This window comes from Dermacentor silvarum, chromosome 5 (assembly GCF_013339745.2).
Source record: "Dermacentor silvarum isolate Dsil-2018 chromosome 5, BIME_Dsil_1.4, whole genome shotgun sequence".
NCBI lineage: Eukaryota > Metazoa > Arthropoda > Arachnida > Ixodida > Ixodidae > Dermacentor > Dermacentor silvarum.
The window spans coordinates 163471445-163485139 of NC_051158.1; the positions used below are offsets into that span (position 1 = coordinate 163471445).

The 13695-nt window shown below is 47.8% G+C and overlaps 1 protein-coding gene across 9 annotated transcripts in view; it reads right to left on the reverse strand.

Annotated features, from left to right (window-relative positions):
• Positions 1–13695, reverse strand: part of LOC119453846 (uncharacterized) — a 214386-nt gene that overhangs the window by 65651 nt on the left and 135040 nt on the right. Inside the window, exons 1-2 of one of the 9 annotated variants that reach the window (XM_049666877.1) lie at positions 11294–11780; positions 6112–6144 (exon numbers count right to left, since the gene is read on the reverse strand). The exons of 6 other annotated variants lie outside the window; for them this stretch is intronic. In XM_049666877.1, coding sequence (XP_049522834.1) covers positions 6112–6144; positions 11294–11739 — 479 coding nt within the window. In that variant the 5' untranslated portion in view covers positions 11740–11780. Of the gene's footprint in view, positions 1–5777; positions 6145–11293; positions 11781–13695 lie in introns of those variants that run through there. 2 more of the 9 variants (XM_049666876.1, XM_049666871.1) reach the window with 2 other exon arrangements.

Sequence of the window (13695 nt, forward strand, 5' to 3'; positions counted from 1 at the left end):
GATCGACTGTCCCTTAAAAAAAATAAAATAATTAAATTATGGGTTTTTACGTGCCAAAACCACGATCCGATTATGAGGCACGCTGTAGTGGGGGACTCCGGAAATTTGGACCACCTGGGGTTCTTTAACGTGCACCTAAATCTAAGCACAGGGGTGCTTTCTCATTTCGCCCCCATCGAAATGCAGCCGCAGTGGCCAGGATTCGATCCCGCGACCTCGTGCTCAGCAGCCCAACACCATAGCCACTGAGCAACTACGGCGGGTTCGACTGTCCCTTGGAAGAATTCAGTCGCACAAGGCTGTTCGACGCTGCGGGTACAAGAAAAACTGGAATAAGGGGGGTCTGGGCAGCTCCCATGGAGGCAATTTCCCATGTGGCATTGCAAAGCACCTATTGGGTGTGGATGCCCTCGAGTTGGGGACATACACCCTTTTCCAAGCGTTGAGGTCCCGTAATGGCCTAGCATCTGGCTAGAAAAGTGCTTGTACCTACTATGCTTGGGACTAAAGCAGCAGCACAACAAAATGTTCGGCCCTTATATCCTGTGGAGATGGTTGACCAGCAAAGCTGAATAGGGGAGGCCATGGTGTTTATCATAAGGTTTATCATGCGGGTATATTAATATGTTTTGGAACTGTGTCAGGCAATTATGTGTGACTTTACGTGCCCCTTTATGCCGAGCAATGAAGACATGGACATGTGTGGTGTTGACGGCACGGCGACAGGAGGACTCCTGGCTCTGTTTGCGGCGCTATTCTTCTTAGGCAAGCTGCTCCTCAGGAGGAAGCACGACACTTGGCTGTACCATTGTGATGTCGGAGAGAGAATGACACGCACGCTCTCCACTGCGAGAGAAGAGCAACGTCGCTACAAAAGAACCAGACGTTCCCTTTCCTCTTGCTCCCTCACTCTTGGCTCGTGTGCACTCCACGCCGATGCTGCGAGGGTGTATGTATGTCACCAACATGTGTTACTCCTAAGTGAAAGACCCAGACCTCTTGCTCCTAATTCCTCCTCCAACTCGTTTCTTTTTTTTTTTCATGCATGCGCACTGCTTCCTGCCAAGGGCTCTCCTGGGCACAGATGGACGTTTTGCCTAGGCATATATAGCTTCGCTGTAAAAACAGTTCGATGTTTTGTTATTACTCATATGTCTTGGCAGTACCAACGTTTTCCAAAGCAATAAAGACTGTATCGTATGCTTCTTGCACATAAAAGGATCACACTCAGCAAATATATTGTTACAGAGCGATCCATACATGGATCAACGCCCTATGCTGGCTTTCGTCGCTGAAGGATCCGTCTGGACGTCTCGGCCACTGGGCACTACGGCTTCAAGAATACTCGTTTGCTGTGCACTACAAGTCTGGACGATTGCACAAAGACGCAGATTGCTTATCACGTCACCCTGTCGATGCTCCCGACCTCATTGACCCCGACTCCGACGCCTGCGTACTGTCCATCCTTGCTTTAGATGATATCCCCACCGAAAAGCGCAAGACTCGTCCTTACGGCTCAACATCGACCGTCTTACCTCTCCATCACCAGACCATTCTGTTCGCCTGTTTGAGCTACACGACAACGTTCTATATCATCGTAATCTCAGCTCAGATGGCCCAGAGCTTCTGCTTGTCCTACCTCGCCATCTACGCTCCAGTGTTCTTCACCAGCTTCACGACGTACCAACTGCCGTTCACCAAGGTGTCTTGCGTACTTATGCCCGCATCCGACGTCAGTGTTTCTGGCCTGGCATGCACCGTTCTGTGCTTCGCTACGTCGCTGCTTGTGAACGCTGCCAACGCCGCAAGCGCCCTTCAGCGCTGCCTGCAGGCCACCTACAACCTATTGATATCCCTGCAGAGCCATTCTTCCGCGTCGGCCTTGACCTTCTAGGCCCTTTCCCAACGTCCATTTCGGGAAACAAATGGGTTGCGGTCGCGACAGACTACGCCACGCACTTCGCAATCACCAGGGCTTTGCTGACAAGCTGTTCTACAGACGTCGCTGACTTTCTCCTATACGACGCAATTCTATGTCATGGCGCCCCTCGGCAGCTACTCACCGATCGCGGGAGGTACTTCCTATCAAGAGTGGTAGATGACATCCTTCATGCCTGCTCCACTGAACATAAACTCATCACCACTTATCATCTGCAGGCGAATGGATTGACCGAGCGCCTCAACCGAACGCTAACCGAGATGCTGGCCATGTATGTTTCTCCAGATCACCGTGACGGGGACTGCACGTTACCATTTGTTAGCTTTGCGTACAATTCCTCGCGGCATGACACCGCTGGATATTCACCATTTTATCTACTGTTTGGCTGACATCCTGCATTGCCCTTTGAGACTCTCCTTTGGCTCCTCACTTGCCTACTGAATACGCCAGTGACGTCACAGCTCGAGCCCGTGCAGCTAGTCAACTTGCCCACGATCGACTTTCTGCTTCACAAGCAGCCCAAAAGTCCCGTTACGACAGCCGACACAGAAGCGTGCACTTCACGCCTGGCTCTCTCGTCCTCCTATGGTCGCCATGCCGCCGCATTGGTCTATCAGAGAAGCTCCTCTCACGTTACACAGTAGGGATCTTCGTCAACTCGGTGACGTAAATTACGAGATTGTACTCCTGAATCCTGCTTCTTCGACCTCATCGCAGCCAACTGAAGTTGTTCATGTTTCCCGGTTGAAGCCATACTGTCTTCTAGCTCCTCGCCTTCATAGCGAGCGCCAGGACGGCGCTTCAGCCGCCAGAGAGTGATGTTACGGAGCGATCCATACATGGATCAACGCGATGCTTGGCAGAGCGAGTAAGACGACGTTGAAGACACTGGCACGTGAGCCGGATCGGACATTTCTTGCCCTAGCCTCCTCTGTATATATATTGTAAATATATCCTTCGCCTCCATTTCGCTTCCGTCACACTTTGTAGGCTGGAAAGCACTTATCAGATATTTGAATTCAAGACTAGATTGGTGAGTTGCCTGTTGGTGTAGGTGAGTTGCTTAACGCGGTCTCAAAATTACAGACCTGGTGTCATTGACATTATTGTGATGTCATGACAGAGCAAAATTTAACATAAAGCTGCACATTATTCAGCCCAAGAAATACTGTTTGTGCGCTACAATCGCAAAAATATGTTCATTTGAGTCGCATTACATGAAACAGGTAGAAACATATGCATTAAGTTGTGCCTATATTAGAGAAGTCATACACTGCTCGAATTCCGCCTGTTGAGAAGCTTGGAGAGGGAAGTTCTGACTTGCCCACTCGGCATGAATCGAACACGAGAAGCCCGTGCGAGTCAAGCTGCACGATGGGGTAGTACACGGTGCATGGTGGTTGTCGTTTTCCTAGTCCGTAGTGTTTTAAGACAGTGAGAAACTGAAACGAGATCGAGCTGGTTGGCGACTCCGGAAAATGATGCTGCATGAGCGAAACATAACGCTCACTTTACTGCAGGTGATGCGTTTGGGTTATGACCCATTAAACGCATGCAGTATGCTTACGACGATACTACCGTTCCTTCCGGTCTATAAGTTGCACCTTTGTATACGATGCACTTCTATCAAAATAGCAGTTTTTCCTTTAAAAAAAAAATAAACATATAAGTTGCACCAGTGCATAAGACACCTGTTTGATCAGTATGCGATTTAAAAAAATTGGTGACGTTTCACTCGGTGAATGCGGGTCACGCGCAAGCGCGCAGGTGCCACATATTTCCTATTTAATTGCGATAGCAATGATACAGAAACTCCAGGCGCATTTCTGCCGTCGTGGTTGCGGCGATAAATTTCGATGAAAGTCCAAAAGCGATAACATAGTCCCTGTGCACCGTATGCTGAAAGTGTGAAAGCGTGCAACGGTGAGCCGAATCGCGCACAGGGGAGGAAAGCGGGAAGGCAGCACGGGAGGCAGGGGGCATGGCTTCTATTCTGGTAGCAACTGCGTTGTTTCCGCAGCGGAGCACGCCATATCTTGAAAGCAATCAGCAGATGCGTCGACTTTGAGATCGGTCGACTCGCGGTCGGCCTGCCGGCGCTTGCGATGCTGCTCCGTCCTTCTTGCATGGCACTCAGCGACTCGATCACGGGAAGAACCCGGTACCTTGATAGCGCGCACAGAACCCTTATCAATTAAGTCAATCAGCGTGCTTTGCATGGCCATAACATCGAATCCAATTTTGATGACAGCTTTTTCCGAAAAAAAATATAAGATGCACCAACGAAAGATTCAGGAAAAAACCGTGTCTCATACAATGGAAAATACGGTATGCCTCACGCACTCTGAAGCAGATAGGTGAAGATGCTTACAGCAATAGGGTTGGTGGCGGTAGCTGTGAATGTGGCGTGTGAAGACCCGGGAGGAGATTTGCTGGTGCACCGAGTGCAAACTGGTGTTTTCATGTGAGACGGGCAGGCAAGTATTGCAGGGAAGCTGCTGCAGAGGGCAGCTACTATTTTCCTTGCACCTTTTCTTTACATGGAATCTAGTGGCCCGAAAACTTATTATATGATGGCAGTTTGGCAATGTACGGAGCATTGATGCCGAAAGATAGTGTTTTCCAGGAACGTATGAACTGGTAAAAAAGAAGCATAACTGTATTGGGTCATTTGTTATATTCTCAATAGCGAACATTGGCACTGAGAAATCGTATGTAACGTGATTGTATCAATGAAGTTCTGCAGTACACGATCCAGTTTGGCTATGGTTAATAAGTGCACTGTAGCTTCTCACGCATTTGACATTGCTGCCTTTTGCCTCCCATTGTTCTTTATATAGTAATATTGTCTGTAGATTGTGTGGCAACTATGTTTACTAAAAGTGAAAATTGTTGCTGGAAGTATTTTTGGTTGTTCTGTAACTTGATATCGTGGTGTTAGCTTAAATTATTCTGTTTGTGAATAGCGACATTTCGGAATATACTTCGAGAAAAACGATAACTGAATATTGAATCGGATATATAACGGTTAATATTTAGTTTGCTGAGAGTTTGTTTGGTAAAAGAAGCAGGTTTAAATACATTGGCACCATGCAGCAACTGCTTTCAATTATTTGCGACACAATGGCAATGACAGTAAGGAAACAAGGGAACGTTACCAGGCATACGTACAGTACTGTGTTCACTGAAGGAGAGAAGTGCACTGCACATTGTTTGAAATGGATGCAAATGCAACGAGACTGCTCAAATGATAAATCGGAACAAATTCCTGTACAAGATGCCTGAATGCAAGGCATTCTTAATAGGCAAGTTATGTGCCCCATACATTTTACCCAGGACTACAACGGCGGCTCTCCTGCTGCAGAATCATTCGGAACAGTCCTTGCATCCACTAGTCTGTTTCCTTGCACTCACGTGTTTTCATACCTTATATATTTGAAAGAAAACAATATTTAAATATTTAAAATATTGATTTCTCAAATCGAATATGAATCAAATAGTAGATTCTATTCTATTCGTATTCAAAATGGCGAATATTTACACACGCCACACTAAGTACTCTTTATAAATTATTGCAGAACATGAAATTATTGCATGATATGAGCATTGCTACTGTTAAGCCCAGCACGAGCAGGGCCCTGTTGGGATATTAATCCCCTCCTTTTTTCCTGACCCACGGGCAATGCCAAGTATTAAAAAAAAGAATAAATGTAATGAAATAAAAATGAAGAAAGGCCCTCGGTGTTGCTCTTCATATGTGCACCACTCAGTTTCAATGGTCCAAGAAATGTGCGCAGCAATTTCCGGCCGAATGCGGCCACGAAATATCACCACTCACCAAACGTTCTGCAGTGTCATCAAGAAAACTCTCCTTGGGCACTGAACTGCACTGCTGTTCAATTGGGTACAGTGTTGGCACTGCATCCCTTCTTAGACGCTTGCTATAGCCCACGCTGCAGCCACGTGGTCTCTGGAACCGGAAGCAGCGAACACTGAAGTGGAGTGAGCACACCAAGCTGATCTCATTGGATGGTGGGTTCCAGTCACGTGCACCACCACAGGGGCACCCACGCACAAAGTCAATCCAAGCCTGGCGCTGGGATGGTTCAGCAGGCAAGGGGTACAGGATGGAGCTGAGTGCTGACCTCGAGTGGCAGACGGGCACGACACACCGTGCGGTTTTTGGTGCAGCAGGATCTGCATTGCTGTTCCAAAGGAAGTGCGCTACAGCAAAACTCTAAAAATTGTGTGCAAGTCATGTCACCAGCTCGGTCAGCAAGTCACATCACCAGCCCCTCAGACTACACAAATGATGATGATCCCCTCTAAAATGGGACAATAGTAGAAGCCACCACATTACAGGATATTATATCCTATAATTTGTAAACATTTTCAGCACACGACATGTAGAGGGAGGGGCACAAGGAAGGGGTGAATAGCACATACTTTTTTTAATGCCTACCTTCAGCAAATGCCTTCTATGATTATATTGATACATATATTCTCCCGAGACCCGAACACACCTATGGGACATTATCGCTGTTTAAGGTGGCTTGTATTGTCTACTGTTATATGTTACGAACTTGAAAAACAATTTAAAAAATTTCTACACCACGATTAGATGTCTTCATGTACGTGAAAAAAAAAAAAAAAAACATCCACTCATGTTTGCTATGGTAAAAAAGTTTGTCGGGCCTTCCCCTACCAGAAATAGGGGTGCACACACAGCTTGTTGTACCCTCAAAATGGGGGCTGGGTATTGGTTTGGCAGTGACTTCACAGAGGATGGGTTAACGGTTGCGTTTGGGTTTCGGTATTTTGAGGGTATGACAAGGTTCGTGTCGCCATATGTTCCTGGTAGGAGAAGGGTTAGTTAAATTTTTGAGCCTGTGAGAAAGATTAGACAGAATTGGGTTGAGAATGAGCAACGTTTTGTATTTATGTTGTGGAGTATTCACTTGTGACACACCATATCTCCTTCACAGGTATTGTTGAGTTTACAACTAAGAAGAATGGCTTTATGGTCACTGTGGTACACTGTGAATGGCTTAGTCATGGTTACATTACAGAGATGATTACTGCATGTTAAATCTATGCAAGTTCTGTTGTTGGTCACTGGTTAAACGGTCGGTCTTCGACAAGTGAGAGAGAATTCAAGAAGCCAGGTTCCTGCCGGTTTGGAGATATCCACGTTAAAGTATCCACAGACAGTCATGGGTGTCGCATCAGTCTTGGTCACCGAGAGGGTTTCTAGGAGGAAATGTTGAATGCCACATGGGGATGTGTTGGGTTTGATGTAAACGGTTACGATGAGTGCACCGTTAGGGGTGGTGAGTGCACATATAGCCCCGCACTCTGTAGACATGACTGGAAGGGTAAGGAGCCGGTGATGTAGGTGCACGTGTGCTTGACGTATATGCCTACCCCTCCCGCTCGGAGACCGTCTTGCAGAAGACTGTTGCTAGACGCAGCAGTAACGGCAGTATACCCATTGAGCTGGCAAAGCACATCTGCCCACGTTTTTGAGAAGCAAAGGATGTCTGCAGTACGGAGAACTGCATCGTGCGTGACATCTTTTGCATGCTTGTAAATGGATCTGACATTGAGTGCAGCTAAGATGAAACTTTTCTCGTTCTGGTGTAGTTCTTCGAGAGTCGATTTGGTTATGGTTGGTAGGGGATGTTCTGTGGAACTCATCCATTAGCTGCCGGTCAATGTTCTCATTGCCATAGTAGAATTTCTGATCTCCCTTTGCATTTGTCAAGAAGAGGAGATGCACATCTGTGCATCTGCTGAGAGCAATGTAGATGAGCTTCTGTGGCTGTTTCCGGTTGTACTCGTATACCACATCAGCATACGTTGCTCCCTGAGATTTGTGGACTGTGACTACGCTTGCCTGAACTATGGGGAAATGTTGACGTTTTCGCGCAACCCCTGTCTTCTGGTCAATGGTGATGGTTGCTACACGATGCTCTACAGGAACACAGTCATGGTCAATTTTGACTCCAACCTTTGTTGCAGCGTCTATGAGTGGTTTTGCTTCGAGCCGAGCAACGTTACCGGTTCTGGCTACATCAGACTGGAGCCACAAGCATAATGCTTGTTTGGTGTTTCCTGGTTTCTATTGGATTAGTCTAAGGATCCCGACTGCACTGTTCACTACGTTCAACCCGTCCTTTATGTCAATGTTGGTAGTAATCATATATGGTTTAGCACAGGCCATTTGCAATTTCGTGAGTAAGGTTTGCCGTTTCGGTGTGTGTGAGCTTTTCGAATTTGGCCTTTGCCCGAATGCGTTCCTCTTCTCATTGGTAACCGATGCATAAGTCCAAAGCTCTCCAGTTGTGTACGTTGTCCAAACCAAGAAGTGCCACGTCTCTGTTGAACTTTGACACCTCCTCGTTTGAGTAGAAGAGTTTTGTGGCTGTCGGAGCCCGAATCATTGCTTGGCAAGCAGTGAAAAGGAGATCAGTTTGATCTCCTTTTCCTGCAGGGCTCGGCCATCACCGTATTTGGTTAGGATTGATGAGTATGAAGCGTCTTTCTGCCTAAATACTTGAACTAGGGGGAAGTAGGAGAAGTACTGCCATTTGACCTCTGCACTGAATATGTTATTGTTATCCTTGCTGCTTCTGTATATCTCACTGGCATGCACCGGTCGTAATTGTCCGTGGTCACCGCACATGATTATGTGCAGCCCTCTGAATGGGGTGCCGTAGTTATAGGTAATCTGTCGAAGCCAATTGTCGATTCGGTTGAAGATTTCTGCCGAAAGCATGCTGATCTCATCAATGATCACACACCGAACGTTTCGGAATGCCGATCGGAAAGTATTTAAATCACTGTCTGACAAAGCTCCATCGTTGTGACGGGTCGGTTTGAAGGCAGTATGAACGGTTGTTCCTCCGACTGCAACTGCTGCTTTTCCGGTGCTGGCACGGACAACGTACGCATTGTAGCTGTCGGGTTTACAGAATCTATTATATACGCTCATGACGAGGCGGAGCACGTACGTTTTACAACACTCGGCAGGTCCCATGAAGAACACCCAGAGTGGTTTGGAATCGGGTGTGCCTACTCTGTGAATCACTTCTCTGATGAATTCATATTGCTCATTGTTTGTACATCTCATCATGTCTTAAAGTTCGTAAATGTCTCCTCGTTTATGAACAGCAGCCCAGGGGCTTTTTCGTTGGAGGGCGGCTGCATACTACGGTACCTGTAGCACATCCATGTCCTGTTCATAGTTGATTTCAGTCATGGTGATCACCTGTGGATCGTTCTAATCATTCTCAGCATCGTTATTACTTGTGGAGGGTTGGTCTTCTTCTGTTGGTTGCACTATCAACCTGGCTGTTTCCATAATCCTGTCGTAGTCGGAGCCGTGAGTGTAGTGCTGTTGTCTTTCTGCAGTGGTGCTGAGGTGGGTTTCATACAGAGACCCAAAGAAGTTGCCATCCAGCAGGCCGACTTTTTTGTTGAATGTGACACAGAGAAGTACATTCACTCTCTTACAGCCGAGGGGCGTGTCTTGACTGTAGTGACGGAAACGAATGACGATGTCCTTTTTTCGTTTCACGTACGCGTCCCTCTTTTGTCGCATCTGTATTGGGAGACGAAGTCAGCCAGACAGAGGTGGTTTAAGAACTCGGGCCGGTTCTCGTACCTCTGTATGATGGTGTGATTCCATACATAGGTGGAGTTTTCTTCAAGGTTTTCTGCTATTATTTGTTCTTTGGTTTTCCAAACCCAAGTCGGTTCCTCCGGTAGGCAGGTGGGGATGTATTCAACGTCTCGGCTCTTCTGTGACAACGCCTGTTTAGATCGAACCAAGCTGCTCTGATTTTAAGAATGTGAGAGCAATAAAAAATCAGATTTTCACCCACAATCTTGATGAACTGCGTCAACAAAGCTTTGTTGACGTAGTCCACAATGCATGTTGCTTACGCGTAATAGTCTAGGATGACCTGCAGATCCACGTTGGAATCGAGAATGCTGGCAATCCAAGGGTTAAATGGATTAACCCATTTCTGGCCCACCGAACGGGAGTGTACGATGCAAGACCTCGACACTCCCGCCCAAAGGATATTGATGTAATGTTGCTCAGATTCAACACCAAAGTGGTCCACATTTGGTGCATGCTGTCGTAATCGGTATGCTGCTGATCGGGGCATGTCCAATCGCATCAACAAAGCTTTGTTGACGTAGTCCATGACGTATGTTGCTTAAGCGTAATAGTCTAGGATGACCTGAAGATCCATGTTGGAATCGAGAATGCTGGCAATCCAAGGGGTAAATGGATGAACCCATTTCTGGCCCACCGAATGGGAGTCTACGATGCAAGGCCTCGACACTCCCGCCTGAAGGATATCGATGTAATGTTGCTCAGATTCAACGCCAAAGTGGGTCCACATTTGTTGCATACTGTCGTAATTGCTATGCTCCAAGGCCTCGTGCATCGCTCTGTGTGTTTCACCCAACCGCGGTCGTTATTCTTTGAGACCGCAGTATTTAGTCGGAGGGAAGGGAACGACAACTCGTGTTTTGTCACTCGGCATGAAAGAAGCACCGAACCGACATGTGGTTTTTCCTTGTGCCACGTGTGAGTGTGCTGATGAAGTTGGGTCCGTTGCCGTTGGAGCATGGTTGTGTCTAATGAGGCCAAGAGGTCTGTTATATCGATGGTCCAAGGCGTTGTCATGCTTAACTCCTTGTCGAAGCGTTGCTTAACCACAGAAGGACATGGATGTGTGGACTGCCCCTCTGCTGAAAGTCGACTCTCTTGAAGAAATCGATTACCATGTACGGCTTGAACGGGGAGAGGTTGTGGTTTTGCAAGATGGCTAGGGTTACGTCGAAGAGTTTGTTGACGTAAATCGCACAAGCAACAGGGTCGTTTTCCAGAGCTCAACACGTTCCAGAAAGGTCATGTTGTCAATCTGTCTACACAGACTGGTGTCGCCATAGAGAGGTAGTCGTTCGAGGAGTTCAATGAGGCTGTCCCAGTGAACCTCCGATGCTGACAGTGTTAGGAACGCAGTAGGTTTACACAACTGGCGGATAATTGCAATGACCTCTTTCTTGGGTTCCTGCCAGAAGTGGATGGTGTTCGGTATTCCTCGTATGATTGCCATATCACGGTCTAGGGCTTGTTTCATGAACTCTCCATTTTCGAGCTGCTGGCGTGTAATTTTACACCTGGCTTCATTTTTTCTAAAGGTCACTGTCTTTCTTTCGCAAACGGGGTGGGGTGCGAGCCTACAATTTTCCGAGGCTGGCCAAGGTGTATTTGCGGGGAGGAGAGTTCCTCCGCATGTTTATCGTAAAGGAGCGCGATCGGAACTTGACCCTCACCTGGTGTATGCACTGGTGCTTGCTCCAGCCCTGCGCTGACGCAGCCGCTCTGCCTCCCTGGCCCGAAACTCAGGATCCGCTGCCCTTCTCTGGCGCTTAGCTTCGATGTCCCGGTCACGGACGTCGGGGTGAGCAGCTCGTCGCTGGCGTTTCACTTGGGCGTCGCGTTCCCTGAGCTCGGGGTTTGCTGCCCTTCGCTGGCGTTGTAACTGGGTGTTGCGTTCCCTGGCCTCGGGGTTCGTAGCCCTTCGTTGACGCTGGGCTTCGGTAAGACGGGCTTTTAACGTGGGATCCGCTGCCTGTCGCTGTAACCGAGCCTGGGCTTGGGCTGCCTTGAACGCAGGGTCCGCACGGCGAGCGCGAGCCTGCTCCCGGCGACGTTGACGGCGTTTCTCGTCGAAAGCGGCCTGTTCCGCGGCCGACCGCAGAACGCGCGGCCTTCCCATCCGTTTGCGAGCAGCGGCAGCGCATGGGACTGGGCAATGCCTCCTTTACTAGATGCCTGCCGCGTCGCTCGCTTTCCCATTGGAGCGGAGGTTCCCGTAGTTCAGGGTGGTCGCGGAGAGACGGCGCTCGATGCCGACCCTACTTCCTGTTGCAGAGGAAGTGACGATTACGAGGCTGGGACGCACTCGACCAATGGCTTGACGAGAGATCGCGGGTCCTGCCTCCGGGATTGCAACAGACGCCGCTGTAATCTCGGAGGCAGGGTGTCGTGGTTCAGGTTTGGAGCGGCCGCCGCAGCTAGCGCTCGCAGCCGACCCCGGAGGTTGCTCCATCTTAGGGACATGGAGCAACCTCCCTGTAACCCTGACTATGCATGGGAATATTGCAATAGAACAGAGGGAAGCAGAAAAGGGGGTGGAATTGGTGCATTCATTCATAAAAGTATGAACTGGCAAAGGGTCAAACAGGAATGCAAGGAGCATTTATGGCTAAAAGGGAAAGTTGCAGGAGAGCAGACACTCCTTGGCTTTGTATACCTGTGGACAGGAGCAAATGCTACAGAGGAAAACAAAAAAATGCTGGAATGCATATCAAGTGACATTAATGAGCTAGGAGAAGGGTGCGAGATTATTATACTAGGAGATATGAACGCACACATAGAAGACATGGACGGGTACACAGACTCAACAGGCAACATGATGCTGGATATGTGTGAAATGCATGACTTAGTTGTATGCAACAGTACTGAGAAGTGTGAAGGGCACATAACATGGGAGGTAGGGAGCCTGCAGTCGACGATAGATTATGCACTAATGTCACATAGGATGCACGATAGGCTAAATGTAATGAGCATAGATGAATATGGCTCCAGAAGTCTAGGTAGTGATCACAAACGTATTAAGGTGAGTTTTAGAAGGGAAATGAAAGTAGGTAGGAGGCAAGATGAACAACCAGGTGGGATATTTTACACGGAAAAGCAGCTTGAAATAGCAACCCAGCAAATTGAGGAAGTAATTTCAGAGGATACAAAAACAGAATGGACATATGCAAATTTAACAGGACTATTTGAGCTAGAGCTTACTAAGGTACGAGTCAGGACAAAAGGGAACAGAAGACGTAAACCCAAGAGCTGGTGGGATGAGGAGGTTAAGAAGGCCATAGAGAAACGCCAGGAAGCATCCAGGGAACACAGATATTCAAAGCAGAGGGGTGAACCAGAAGCTGATGTAGGCAGAAAATGGAACAACTTCTTAAGCTGTAGAAGGGAAGCATCCAATTTGATCAATGAGAAGATCAGAAGAAAGGGGAGCCAATGGTTGTCAGAAGTAAACAAAAAGGATAGAAAAGCAGCGAAGAAATTTTGGAAACATCTCAACTCCTTGAGTAATAAGACTAGCCTAGAGCAGAGGTTTATAGTTACAGCTCAAGGTGTTCGACTAGAGGGAGATGAGGCAATGGAACATATAAGAACAATGATGACAGAAAAATTTAAAGAACGAAACATAGCATGTGCTCAATCAGGTGAGGATGGACTAGTCAGTGCAGTGGCTCCACTGGCACAAAGCGAGTGGGAAAGGGCAGAGAAGAGGGTTCCTAGTAGCACGTCGACAGGTCCTGATGGCATCCCAATTATGTTGATAAAGACATTGGGCCCAAAATCTAAGAAAGCATTAAGAGAGGCAGTGAGCAAAATGATAATGGACGGTAAAGCCCCTGACGGGTGGAGACTGAGCAGGATGAGCATGATATATAAGGGAAAGGGGGACAAAGCTGACATAAACAACTACCGTCCCATAACAGTGACGTCAGTGGTTTACAGGGTGGTGATGCAGATTATAAAGGACAGACTGCAGGCATGGGTGGAGAGCGAGGAGGTGCTGGGGGAACTACAAAATGGGTTCCGAGAACAAAGAAGGTTAGAAGATAATCTGTTCTCATTGACACAGTGTATTGAA